General features: G+C 35.3%; 2 protein-coding genes across 2 annotated transcripts in view; both read right to left on the reverse strand.

Moving 5' to 3' along the window:
* Positions 1–7,244: 7,244 nt before the first annotated feature.
* LOC101302408 lies at positions 7,245–7,724 on the reverse strand. The gene has a single exon (XM_004308618.1). The coding sequence runs from the start codon at positions 7,722–7,724 to the stop codon at positions 7,245–7,247; it is 480 nt and encodes a 159-aa protein (XP_004308666.1).
* A 4,059-nt stretch (positions 7,725–11,783) lies between these two features.
* The window catches only part of LOC101310161, a 4,733-nt gene continuing 1,947 nt past the window's right edge, over positions 11,784–14,569 (reverse strand). Inside the window, exons 2-3 of the mRNA XM_004307153.1 lie at positions 14,367–14,504; positions 11,784–12,210 (exon numbers count right to left, since the gene is read on the reverse strand). Coding sequence (XP_004307201.1) covers positions 11,839–12,210; positions 14,367–14,504 — 510 coding nt within the window. The 3' untranslated portion in view covers positions 11,784–11,838. The remainder of the gene's footprint in view (positions 12,211–14,366; positions 14,505–14,569) is intronic.

The raw sequence follows: 14,569 nt of genomic DNA on the forward strand, positions 1-14,569 counted from the left end.
AGGTTGTCGTGATTATAAGTCAATAAAAATCGTTAATGACATCATGTATTCTTCTTATTAAGAAGCATGTTGAGCTTTAGGATTATTGGGCGATGATAAAGAATGGATTGATGCATTGACGACTACCTCATATGTTGCGATTGGATCTCAAATGCGGCAATTGTTTGCTATTATCATTATATTTTGTAATGTTGTTGATCCTCAAAATTCATTAATATGCATTGGTCAAGCATGTGTGAAGATATTTTGCACAAGGCTTGGTTGGAATTAAGAAATCAAAAATCTAAGTGTACCGCAACATGAGTTAAAAAATAAATTGTTATTTGAACTAGAAAAAAAATACTCAGTATGTCATCTAAATCATTGAAAGATTATCAATTACCAATGCCAGATTCAAATGAAATTTCACATTTTAAGAACAGATTATTGAGAAAAGAACTTAATTATGACCATAATCTATTAAAAGATCAACATGAAAATTTTGTCACTAGCTTGAATATCTGCTAACGAAGGGTATATGACCATGTTATAAGAGTAATTGAAGAAAAAAAAAACCTAGCAACTCTTTTTGTTCATAGAAGTGGAGGAACTGGAAAAACATTTTTCACTCAATCAAGTTGGCATATATCTTCCTGAACCAGTTTTTAGTCATGGACAACTCTATGTTGCTTTATCAAGAGTTACATCAAAAAATCATCTGAAAATTTTAATAAATAACAGTGAGAAAATACCTAATAAGTATACCAAAAATATTGTTTTCAAAGATGTCTTGCAAAACTTATAACGAAATGTGCATATATAGTGTTTCAAATTGAATTTGAGTTGCTTGATTTCATATATATATGATATTTAACTTAATAATTGATATAATTTTGGCCGCAATTTTTTTGCTTAAAACAAACTTCATGGAAAAGAGCTAAATTTTAATATTTTATTTGCAATGAAAAGTATTTTTTTTGGAAAGAGTAAAATTGTCGAAATTCTAACTTTACCCTAGTACAGTAACACACTTAGGGTAACCATGCCTTTGGGACTATAAAGTGTGGAAGTGCCGTCATAAATGAGAAAACTTGGTTTCTCAGCATCAGAGCTCTACTCTAAGATCGTCAGCCACAAGAACTGTTTCGGTAGGATTTCGTGCACACCATTCTTCTTCAATTTAGCAAGACACTAAGAGTTTCTTCTTCTTTTCTTCAGATCTAATTCTTCGCTCAAAATTCATCTCTTTCGTTCTCATATTTCTAGTTCTGTTTTTTTCCAATACGCTTTCACTATTTGTGTTCTTTGGCGATTTTCAGCGTTCATAGCATTCATAGAATACACTTTTTTTCATGTTATTTTCTTATCAATTGAAATACACAAACGCATGTTCATTCGATTACCATATATCAGTATCACCAGATCATTAACTAAATCAAATCCATAAACATAAATTCACATATAGAATCCTTCATGTATAGCTTCTTAACTGAAAACTAAGTCTCTTGATTTGATTCGAACTCCAAAAAGTATGACATTTAAAGTTTCAAAAACGGATGCTTTTTCAAAAATTACATGCATCGATTTGACTCTAAGTTTACATGCATCGATTTGAAGTTTCAAAGATTTAATGTCTTTCATAGATATTGCTTTTACTTTTAGAAAAAAAGAAAAGTGTTTCACTGTGTGCTCTGCAATTTGCATGTTATATTATTGTTGTGCATCTATACATCAGACAAAAAAAGAGTGTTAGTCTTCGCTTGATAGATAAAATAAATATATTTGTTTTGTAACGTTCAGGTTCAAGAAAAAAAATGAGCATAACGCTCATCTCTCATATAAGAACTTATCAATATATGCATAGACCCGCGTCTTAAGGATGTGGAGACTAAAAAATTCCAGAGGTGAAGCTTATGATGGATTACACTACACATTGATAGATGAAAATGTAACTATATATTTATCTTTCATTTAAATGTCGACTGCTTTTCAGTTCCATATTTCCACAAACAAACAAAAATAACATGTTCTGCTCATTACAACTATATTCATCACTTACGGTCTCTTTCATTTGTCATGTTTTTTTTTATTTAATACAACAGATCGACTGCACCTACCTTAACATTCATAGGTACCATCAAAGAACAGATTTGAACCAATTCGTGAAATTACTCTTGAAAATCATAGGTACCATATCTACAAGTCTTTATATATAACGAAATATGCATGATTACCATCTCCATTCAATTTTAATAGTTAACAGTTCAAACCAACAATGCAGAAGAGAATACGTGATCATCATATTTTGGGGACACCTTGCAATAACTTTTGATGCTGAATATGTAGACAACCTATCACCACCAGTACTTGTAGTGTTCACAAGTTTAAAAATGACTACATTTAGAGGTACGTGCTGCTGAAGATTAAGTCATGCCTGAACTATAAATCACAAATACCTACAGTTAATTATATGTTACACAAACATTAAAGATAACACCAACAGGCACTGACCACACATGTGTTATCTTCAATCTAGAAATCCCACAAACAGTGCACTATCAAGCAGAGTGAGTTTTGTTCTGCAGTTTTATTCTGCAAACTCAAAGTGCAGTTTATTCTGCCATTTATTTTTATTATTAATTCTGCAACTCATATTAAAACTACAGGTTCTCTAAACCTGGAGACAAACCTATGGTCAATCTGCCATTCAAGCAAACAACATCAGAAGAAAGCTGGAAAACAATTTCTGATCTATATACAATGGACCCAGAATCATGCAGGGTACAAATATCAGAAACACTATCGAACGATTTCTTCCAGTTAAATAATATTTATTGTTTCATAAACATAAATCACAACAACTTTTTTTGATTTCTCTCTACTGATAAGATACATTACTATCACAGGATGAAACATTTCTCTGTCGTGCCTCAATTCTGAGATTCCCACCAAACAATCGTTAGTGGTACAGAAGCTGCCTAGCTCAGAATTGCTTCAAAACATTGAAAGAAAAAAAACGACAATAACGATGAGTTTATCTACTCGCACCATGGCCCACATATACCTCTTTTATGGTATAACAACTTTATACAAAACATTATCATATAAATACCTGCAATTTATGACTTTAATAGTAAAATATGCAGCACATGATAACTCTTTAACTTTTTAACGGTAACTTTAAACATCTGGTAATTTGCATCCTCAAGTTTAAAACAACTGTCATTTGTGTCTAGCCACACCTAGAGGTATAGAGCAAATTAACACAAATGCAAGACTCATTGTCATACTCTTAATTCATACTACCCTTGCTTTTTTATTTGTACAAAATCTTTTGGCTTTCATTTACTACATATAGATTTTAGGGAAAAAAAATCTATGTTTTTATTTTCTTGCATCTTAAGGTTTAAACAACCAGATTTTACATCCCTTGCGATACCGATGAGAATCTTATAGAATTACACATGTTCTTACCCCTCTTTTTTTTTTTTTCAAACAGTTACAGAGTGTACATGACTATAAAATATGATGTTCTTGCAACAGTGACTTTGAAGGGAAAACAAGCTGAAAACTTCTTTGGATATACATGTTCGGATCTGCTAAACAAAAGGGAGTACAAAGATGAAGAGAATCTGCCTGAACAGATAACTGCTAAAATTGGCGAAACTCATCTGTTTCAAGTGAAAATCAAACCGACCGAAAAGGTCACGTACAACATACTTCCAGACCCCAAGATTGTTCAATCGGTACAACAACAAACTGGAACCAGTGCAATGGAAGCATGGCCAATCTCATCAACCCTTGAAAAAACCTTAGAAAGAAAGAGATGAGCAAATAAATTAGAGAAACCTCTGTCCATCTTAGAACAAGATAAAAAATCCAAGAGGTAATTAAATTATACCTAATTATTCATTTTGTTTTATGTCACTTTCACTGCATTTTTCACTGCAAAATAGCATAATTCTCTTATCTCTAATATTTGCTAACCTATTCAATTGATTTTAAAGTGACAGCCAGGGCAAAGAAACAGTATTATATTCATCACAGAAAGCCCAAAGTCAAAAGCAGAAGATAGAATGAATTTCAGTGATCGGTTTGTGTATATATCTTTTGTTAGACTGATGCTACACATATAACTGCAACTATACTTTTGAATTTTAACAGTAAGCAAAAGAAGCAAGCTTCATTTTGTGCAAGATTCTAGCTACCTTACATACTCCATAGTACCTCTAACTATGTGAAGCACTTTGTACAAAACTAGATGGAGTCACTTGCTTTTTTGAATGAACTCTACACTCAACTTCACTTCTAACTGCAGCTGCAACCGTTGCTGAACAATAACATAAGCTTTTGAACAATATTGTACTCTGTTGGATGACTAATAGTAACTTGGTGAGACTGAGAGAATTAGGGAGAGAGAAATGATGGTGTCGGCCGTGTGAAGAAGAGAAAATGAGAGAATTAGGTTTCCCCCATCTCACTGTCAAACTGCCACATGGCAGTTGCTAATTAACTAGAATGAAGAATGGGATGCACACGTGATTGCCACATGGCAGTTGCTAATTAACTAGAATGAAGAATGGGATGCACACGTGATGATGCTTATTTGCTTCGTTAATCAACCATATCACACTTTAATTTTAAATCAACTCAATGTTAATCAACCATTTAATTGATTAATTAGCCTACTTTTTAATTTCCTTCCACTTCTTCATACTAATTCAAGCTCATTCCTGTAAATATATCATTCTTTTAAGCTTCGACCAACGTTGACCGCATCATGAATTTTGATATTTCCTCGGAATCTCTATTTTGCTCCAATGTTGGACCATTTTCTTCTGAAATCTACATTTCCGCTTATTTCCTACAAATAAATAAAAGTAGATTAATTATATATTAATTCACGTAACGGTTAGCTAAATCATAGTGTTTAAGTAGTATTCATGGGTTGCCACGTGGTGCCAAGTCTTCTCTAACAACTCTCTCCTCCCAACGGTTTTTTTTTTTTTAATAATTTCAAAAATTACAAAAGAACCCTAATTTTTTTTCCTATAAATACCCAATTCATTTCTTTACAATTTGCACACAACTTCTCCTCTCATCTCCTTCCATCTTCCCACACAATTTCTTTGAGTGTGTTCTTTGAAAATGGGCTCTAGCTGGCTTCCCTCCGAAGAGTTACAATTGTGTGTTTCTTGGGTACGACAATCCACTTGCAACATCACCTGCCGATGGCAAAACAAAAAAAAATTGTGGAAAAAGGTTCATAATGATTACGACAAAAATTGGTGTGGCACTCCCAAAAATCTTATAGCCAAGCCTCGTATGAAAGTTAAGCTCGAATCACATTTTTCGCACTTGAAGAAATTTCTCAAAAAGTGGCATACATGTCTATACAAAGCAAGAAACAGTGCGGCTAGGGGGACGAATTTGGTAGATGAGGTATGCCTTAACCTTTTTTTTTCATGTATGGTTTTTTTGTTTAACATTAAAATTAATTTTTCCTATTAATATATTTTTTGTTATTGTTTTGCCGTTTTTTCTTCATGTAATTTTTTGTTTAATGTAGTTTAAATTTTCGTATAAATCTAATTTTTGTTATTTTTTGTATAGCAAACTCAAGCTCAAGCATTATATTTCAAGGATTTTAGCAAGAAATTTGACAAGAAAGATTGTTATGAAACGGTGATGAATCATCCTCATTTCGTGACGGTTGTGAGTACTCCTTCTCCGTTTAAGTAGAATTTTCCAATTTCTCCCGAGCTCAATGACACGGATGGGCATGTTGACTTAGATGATGAAGAAGGATTCACAACTCTGTTGTCCAACCAAGATAGACCCCGTCCCTCAAGGCCGGTTAGGCCTATGGGAGTAAAGGCGGCCAAAGAAGCAAAGAAGATGAAGAAAAAAAGGTATGGCAGAGAAAGACGAGAAGTCTTAGCTATTTTCATAATATGCAATGTAATCAAAAAGTATTTATAGAGGCTTAGAACTTGAGAAATGAAAGGAAGTAAGGGTTGGCCCGATGTGATGCTATGACGGAGTTGCAAGAAGAAACCAAAATTATGACAATGAATACAAGCATCATGACCCCGAAAAGGTTGAAGTGATGCACAAAGACAAAAGCGAATATTATAAAGCAAGTGAATGAGAGTGTAGTAGTACTAGTGAAGCTTATTATGTTCCGATCTTTGATGAAGATTAATATTGTGTTGTTGTTTTTTTTTTTTTCAAGTTATTTTATATGAAATAATTTTATGTTCTAATACTATGTTCCTCAATTTCAAGTTATTTTTATACGAAATAAAAAAATATTAAATAAAATTACAATAGCAATTAAAATTACAATATCAATTAAAATTACAATCCCAAATAAAATTACAATACTAAATAAAACTCCACAATTGATTATTGTTGATTGGCTTCCAATGCCTAATTGTGCTCCATTAAATCATTCTAAAGAATTGTGTGGATATAAGTTGACTCGAGGTGGTCAATACGGTCCCAAAATGCATGTTGGTTTCGTCCATCTCTTTCCATTGGTAAAAAAGGAATTCAAACCCCTCATGATCCACTAGCCCATCATAAACTCTTGTCGCTAGTAGGTTAAGTAAATCTTCTTCTTCTAGCTAGACAAATTCTTTTTCCACAAAATCATCCTCTACAATCATGTTATGCAATATGATGCAAGTTATCATTATGCTTCTCAGTGTTGAACTCCTGTGCAACCGAGCTCCATGACAAATGATTGCCTAATGAGATTGCAGGATGCCGAAGCACCTTTCTACATCTTTGTGGTATGCTTCTTGTTTCTTTGCATATAGTTTTTGTGCTTGCGATTGAAGGTTTAAAATAGTTTTTACAAATGTGGAGTTCTTAGGATATATTCTGTCAATGAGATAATAAGCATTGCTATATCTCGTATTGTTTACGTGAAACATCATAGCCCGGCTGTTTCTAGCAATGAGCCCTTGAAAGACCGGTGATTGGTCGAGCACGTTAATATCATTTTAAGCTCCTGGCACACCGAATAAAGCATGACATACACACATGTCATGCGAGGCCACCGCCTCTAGAATAATGGTGGGATGACCTTTCCGGCCACTAATTAAGCCCTATGCCACCCGGTTGGATAGTTCTTCCACTCTCAATGCATCAATGCTTCCAATCATATATGGAAATCTCCGCTAATCAGCCCTAGCTAGAAGCCTTACGTCAGCCTTTGTTAGAGCACAGAGATACTGCGGACCCAAAAAACCTTCCATTTATTGGCAAAACTTCTTCATGCACTCTAGTGTAGTTGATTCCCCCATCCTGCATATCTCAGCACACTGATCAATAGCTGCGCCGTATGCCAACATTCGGAGGGCACCTGTTATCTTTTGTTGGGGCAGCAACCCTAGTTTTCCAATGGCATCTGCTCTTTGATGCCAATAAGAGTCGTGGTTGTACAGAGCCATCATGATGCGGTTGAACAGATGGGTGTGCATTCGGTACATTCGACGAAATTTTTCTGCCATAAAGATCGGATGCTCGATGAAGTAATCTACCATGAGACTTATTCCCCCAGATACCCTATGTTTGGGGTGATTAGGAGAGCGACCAAGACGTAAACCGCATCCTTGTGGTTCATCTGAAGTATCAAGATGTGTCATCATTATGGTCGTCATCATGGCATCCATCATCTCAACGTCCTCTTGACTTTGTTGTTGCATCTGCTTCAACAATTTATGAAAAAAGCTCATCGTAGTGATGAGGGAATGTGGCGAAGTAATTAAGGGAATGTGTTTTCGAAGATTTGGAAGTGAGTTGTGAAGATTGAGTGAATAGAGAGTGTGATATGAAGCTTATTTATGGTCAATTTCAGATTATAGAATTTGAAGATTATGTTACGTGTCGAATTGTCATTCGTCGAAAATCTAATCGAAAATCTAATGACATTATTTGGCCAACAAACAAACGTGTTACTTTTTGGTTGGTCGGAATTTCTAATCCTATAACATTCTTTGGGTGATAATGACACCTGGCAATGCCACGTTTCGTCTGGTGATTGGTTCATTATCATATATGAAATCTAAGAAATAAAATATAAAATCGATGAATACTGATTGCTAAATTGACGGAGCTGCACCGCTGCATAAAAATAGGCCTAGAAAAATAATTTACAGTGAATAGTAACTGATTGAAGCAATTGAATTGATGGTTTGATGGAGTTCAAGGGGTGCATATGCTCTTATACCACAATTGCGTGCTAAACAAGTTGATTTAGATACATAATGTATTATAGGAGACGAGATTAGATTTCGATTTATATAGCGAGGGTATCAGATTTATTACATTAATATGTTTTACTTATTAGGTTAATCTAGTGTTCATAACTGGATTTCTGTATTACAAATTTGGTAGACTATATCCATTTTTTTTGGAGAGAAATTAATATTTCATTAATCAAGGGATAAACCCAAATTACATACTAATGATAATCAAGAGTACAAGTCTCCAACTCAATCAAACTAGAAAGAGTGTGAGGAAACTTATAACTCACTAATCTATGGGCCGTAGACCCTACAACCGATAATAAAAATGCAACAAAGTTAACAAATCTAATACATCCACCACCTATGATTGCTAACATTGCTGTCGCCATCGCTGCCAACAATCGAAAGGTGAGGAGAGATAAATCAAAACGATGATGCCCGAAAAACTGATACCAAACAAATCCCATTACACATATCATAAAGACACCCACAACCTAGAGGAAAAGCTCTGATCCTTTTAAATAACACCGTACAATCCACCATCAAAACCCAAATCATGAAGGAGCTGAGGCTGACGAGAAAGGACCGAAAACCAAACCGAAAAACTAGAACCAGAACCAACGAAGATAGGGGGTGATGAGCCCACGCGTAAGCACCCATAATCTAATAGGTAAGTGCCCAATTGCACTTTAAGCGTCCAGGCACAAAAGCTCCCATGAAGGTTTAGAATGGTAGTTGTCGGGTTGTTTTGGTATTGAGTGACCACGAATGTGGAAAAAATTAGGATTGATTGACACCGGTATGAGCAACCGAGTCCTCCCGTTTTGGACAAAGCCAGTAGTATAATCCACATAGGGCATATGGGTGGACTATATCCATTTGATTATTGATTTAATTGCAATCAACTTCTACTTCTAAAGAAAATATTTAGGGGGAGAAAAGTGGTGCGGTAGATTGTATCAATCAATAAATTTTGCAATTGTCTTCATATATATCATTATTTTTCAAATTCCATAGACCCAAACCAGTCAAATTCTTCTGGCTATATATTCTAGGCCGAAGGAGTTTCACTAGTTGATTGTTTTAATCTCTCCCAAAGTTTAATCAAGATAGAAGATGGACATTGATTTTCATTTTTCACATGGAACTAAAATAAAAGAAGAATTTTTTTGGAAACTTCGTCCGATTCAAAAGTTTCAACCAAACATAAGATCCACTCATTCTTTTATAGATGAGATTGCTCATTCTTTAATATGTTAACGCAGCAATATCTTCTCCTCTGATCAAGCATAACCCTCCACAACTCACAGAATCCTCAAGGATTAAATAGCTAGAGTGATTTATGTAGACTGTTATCTTTTAGATTAATAGCTAGCTTGATTAGTGAGATTTGTAGATCTCCTATACATCAGCTATAGTAGCTGTATATATAGTACTGTAAAGCTTGTAATAGCCAACTCAAGGGAAATACAATTCTACAATTTTAATTCACCTCCGGAGGCTCAACTGCCGTGCTCATTTTCATTCACATCTGGCATCCCCATATCTGTTCTGTCTACTGCTTCCACTGATACTCAACTCTCAGACTACCGAAACTCTAATTCCTAGTTCAGCGACCACTACACCATCTCACCACCACCTATCAATGCCGTGCTCGTTCAACCACACCGCCACCTCCTCCACCTCCTCCACCTGCCATCATCCATACATATCGGCGTAGGCTACAACCACCACCTCCACCACTCAATTCACCACCGAATCCATCAAACGAGCCCATCTCAGATCCGCCCACAACACCTCCTTCCCACTGCTCTGACCGCCTCTCCTCCTTCCTCTGCTCCAACCGTCGAGCCCGATGCCGATCCCGCTGCTAAGCCCGCCGCGCCTTCTATCACAACCCGGCTTCACTCTGGCATCACCACACCAAAGCTTCGAACAGATGGCACTGTACGATATCCTATTCCCAAAGCTCTCATCACCATTGTTGAAAGCACTGAACCCACATGTTATTCCCAAGCTTCAAAGCATGCGCATTGGCGTGAGGCAATGTAAGAAGAAATCAATGTCTTACTCAAAAACCACACATGGTCGCTGATCCCGCCCTCTCCATCCCAGAACACAATAGGTTGCAAATGGGTCTTCCGGGTAAAACGCAACTCTGATGGCATGAATGAGCGATACAAGGCACGACTTGTGGCAAAGGCTTTCCATCAACAACCATGTATCGATTATGAAGAAACTTTCAGCCCTGTTATTAAACCTGCCACTATTAGAACTGTGATTAACATTGTTGTGTCGCGTCAATGGCCTCTTCATCAATTGGACGTTAAGAACGCTTTACTACATGGGTTTCTCAAGGAGGGTGTGTACATGACACAACACCCTGGTTTTGTTGATTCATTTCAGCCATCTTTTGTGTGCAAACTTCTTAAGGCTTTGTACGGCCTCAAACAAGCACGGGGTGCTTGGTTTCACCGGATGAGTTCCTTTCTCATCTTTGTGGGTTTCAAATAAAGCCTGGCAGACTCATTGTTTATTTTCCGTCATGGATGCCACACTATCTATTTGTTGTTCTATGTTGACGACATTGTGGTAACTGGCAATGACAACACTCTCATTGATACCTTAGGTGCTGTGACTTTGATATAAAAGACCTTGGGCGTCTGCATTTCTTCATTGGGTTGCAGGTGGTTCCTTATTATAATAGCCTCCATATAAATCAGCTTAAGTATGCCTGATATAAAAGACCTTGGGCGTCTGCATTTCTTCATTGGGTTGCAGGTGGTTCCTTATTATAATAGCCTCCATATAAATCAGCTTAAGTATGCCTATGATCTTCTGTCCAAACATGATAAACTGCTCAGTAAACCGGCCAGTACCCCTATCTCTGCCTAGTCTTTGCTCACTGCTCATAATGGTGCATTGCTTTCTCAACCTACTGTCTTTGAGGAGTTGGTGAGTTCCATCACTCGTCCAGACATTGCATTTGCGGTTAATTCTGTTTCTCAATAGCTAGAGTGATTTATGTAAACTGTTATCTTTTAGATTAATAGCTAGCTTGATTATTAGTGAGATATGTAGATCTCCTAGACATCAGCTGTAGTAGCTGTATATATTACTGTAAAGCTTGTAACAGCCAACTCAAGGGAAATACAATTATGTAATGTCTACACAATACATGATTCATGGTTGAAGGTACCATTGCTGAGAAGATGTACATCCAGAGAAAGGTAGATCAAACCACGTCTAACAGTAGATAATCAGGCCAACAATCGGGCAACATTATACGTTTGACATTAACCAATATCTTTCAGTTCAAGCATTCCAATGCTAGAGTATTTGTCAATCACAAAACTGTGTCCCACTTCACTCACTGTATTGTGATTAAAAAAAAAAAAAAAGGAACCAAACTGATTTTAGCTAAAAAGTTTAAAGGGGCAAACTGAATTTAATCCTTAAATTTTCACTTTCAAAGATGTATCAAATATACATTCTCAGAATCTCAGAGCAAAAATAGACATGATATACAATTATACATTCTCATAACTGCTAATATATTTAATCTTTTAGTAAAGTTACACAATTAAACCACGTTTACTGCCTAAGAGATAATGCTAACACCATTAGCAGAAGGCACCGGCTGAACTTCTGATTCAAGCTGAACCTCGGAAGGTTCTGGCACAGAGCTTCCTGGCTGAACTGTTGAGGATGATTCACTCACACTTGGCGCCGAGGCTTGTATTATCTCTTGTGGCTTGAACTTGTTGATGTAGTAACTAAGTGATGGCCCAGAGTATTCTACTTTCTGAATCTGTGGTGAATTGTTCTTACCTACTTGGAAGAGTATGGAGGAAGCTGCAGCGATAGATATAAGGGCAAATCCAAAAGCTACTGCTGCTGTGTTCTCACTTCCATCAGAAGAAGAACCTGCACTTCCTGAGCTTATTACGCTTTCTGCTACATATACTGCAGGCTGAAAATGTAGAGAAGTTACTATAGGTTTCATGCAACAATGTGTTAAGACTCATGTTCCTGTGAAAAGGACGGTAGCTACAAGAATTAATTGGTAGTTTTGGTCTTACTAGCAGTATAAACCAACTATTATGGCTGTGGTTAAAAAACTTATAACCTAAATCTTTTCTTTCTAAATTGCAATTTGGTAGGTTTCAACTTTCAATAGATTTTTAAGCTATGACATGCAATCGTGTCAAATAGATTTTATGTACACTATCACACCAGCACCTTATCGCTGGAATAAGTGAAATCTTTTATCAATAATAAAGAGTTAGTCAACATTCTTGAAAAGGTAGTTTTCTTTTATTATAATTTATTTGCCACTGCTGTTAAAACATTTATTTTGTTCTGAATAAAAGCTTATCTATCAAGTTCGAGAAATTTTAAATACACACCCTTAATCTCTTAATACACACCTCTATTATTTTATGTTTCTATTGAGATTTTATAGGTAAGCTAAATGACCAAAATAAACATTTATTATTAAAAAAAAAAATATCGCGCTAGAAGTGTTATTTTCAACATCTTCTACCCTAAAATCGTCAAAAGCATGTCTTCTCCCCTGACCCCAACTCTTCTCCACAATTCATTTGGGTTGTCTTTTTTTCCTTCTTCTTCTTCTTTTTATTTTTATTTTTATTTTTTATCTGTATCAGCTTTAGTTTGATCTTGCAGATCATGTTGTCAAGTATTGCATCTTTATCATGACATGTTTTATTGAATAACTAGCTATCTATGTTTAATAGCTTCTGTACTTATACAGTCCTACTAGCTTATGAATTTTGAACACTTGTATTGGTGATTTGGAGTTGGGATATAACAATAATCATTTGATTATAAATTGAACGATGATAACCAAAAATTTCTAACAAAAATTAGACGAAATAATATGTAAAAAGAGGTACTAAATAGTAAATATATATTAATTATATTAAATAATGGAATATTTCATAAGTTAAGGGCATTTTAGGCAGTTTGGGATGTGTATTAAGTATAATACTGAAATGAAAAACTTGATAAGTAGTGTATTAAGTAAGAGGTGTGTATTAAGATATTAGAGGTGTGTATTTAAAATTTCTCATCAAGTTCATACCACTGCGATGAAAAAAAACATCAATCAAAGAATACAAAAGGCAATTCTCTTAACAAGATTCCAAAATCTTTAATTAATAGAGTTACGCAAACGAAAGTGCTCATGATTTCATTCCCAATTTCTTCTGTTCCCCTTTCAGTTGTCTAACTACTGAACATCTAAATGAGATTCAACTACCTTCAATTGACACACTGCCATAACTAATTCACATTTAGAAACCACAAAATTTAGCTACAGCTTTACTGAGTATGTGCCTTATAATTTAAGGTTAGAGAGGCATACAAAGTGATGAAAATAGTGAAGTTCCTTTTATGCCTTGCCCTGAAGATCGCTCAATAAGCGTTCCCAGCAATGTTTGTCAGCTGAAGTTAAATAATGTTTTCTGACAAAAAAAAAAGTAAAACAATGTTTGCAGGTTCTGAGGCAAGACCTGGCTACTACTTGCTATTTGAAAATATGGTTAGAAGAGGCATAAAGGGTGATGAAATAGTGAATAACCTTCTATGCATTGCCCTAAGGATTGCTTAATAAACGTTCCCGCAATGTTTCTAAGCTGAAGTAAAGCAATGTTTTCTGACCAAAAAAAAATAACATAAAACAATGTTGACAGGTCCTGAGGGAAGACTTGGCTACTACTTACTAGTTGAAAATATGGCAAAGACAGTGGTGTTTACTATTCTCCTTTCAGAAATCAGCCCTTATGAAGAAATAGTTAAAGCTCGACTTTATGATGAAGAAATAGTTAAAGCTAGATTTTATGTACATGTTGAGTAACCATAATATGTTTCCATCTGCTCCAAAAAAAAATAAATAAATAAAATAAAATAAAATAAATAAAAGAGAAGAAAGAAAGCTAACAGAAACCGTGAATTAAAGTTCTATGTTCACTTGTGTCGGAATATTTACATTCTAAGTTTTTCTCTTTGATTCACACATTCAAAGTTAAATTTCCTTTTAATAAAAAATAACACAGATATATCAAAGAATTAAAAGCAAATATAGAATGTAACAATCTTGCTAACCTCCACAGAATATATATTTGTCTGCCCTGCGGTGTCCTTCTCAACATATCCAGTCCAACCCCGAGTATTACGGGGAGGAAATGTCCCTGATACTTTTGTCTTCTCACCAGCCAACCACTCCACGCTGACCTTTCCGACCTATCCAGACCAGAATGTCAATTTTATTTCCATGAGTAAACCTTTTTTTTTTTTTTNTTTTTTTT

This window comes from Fragaria vesca, linkage group LG7, assembly GCF_000184155.1.
Source record: "Fragaria vesca subsp. vesca linkage group LG7, FraVesHawaii_1.0, whole genome shotgun sequence".
Classification (NCBI taxonomy): Eukaryota; Viridiplantae; Streptophyta; class Magnoliopsida; order Rosales; family Rosaceae; genus Fragaria; species Fragaria vesca.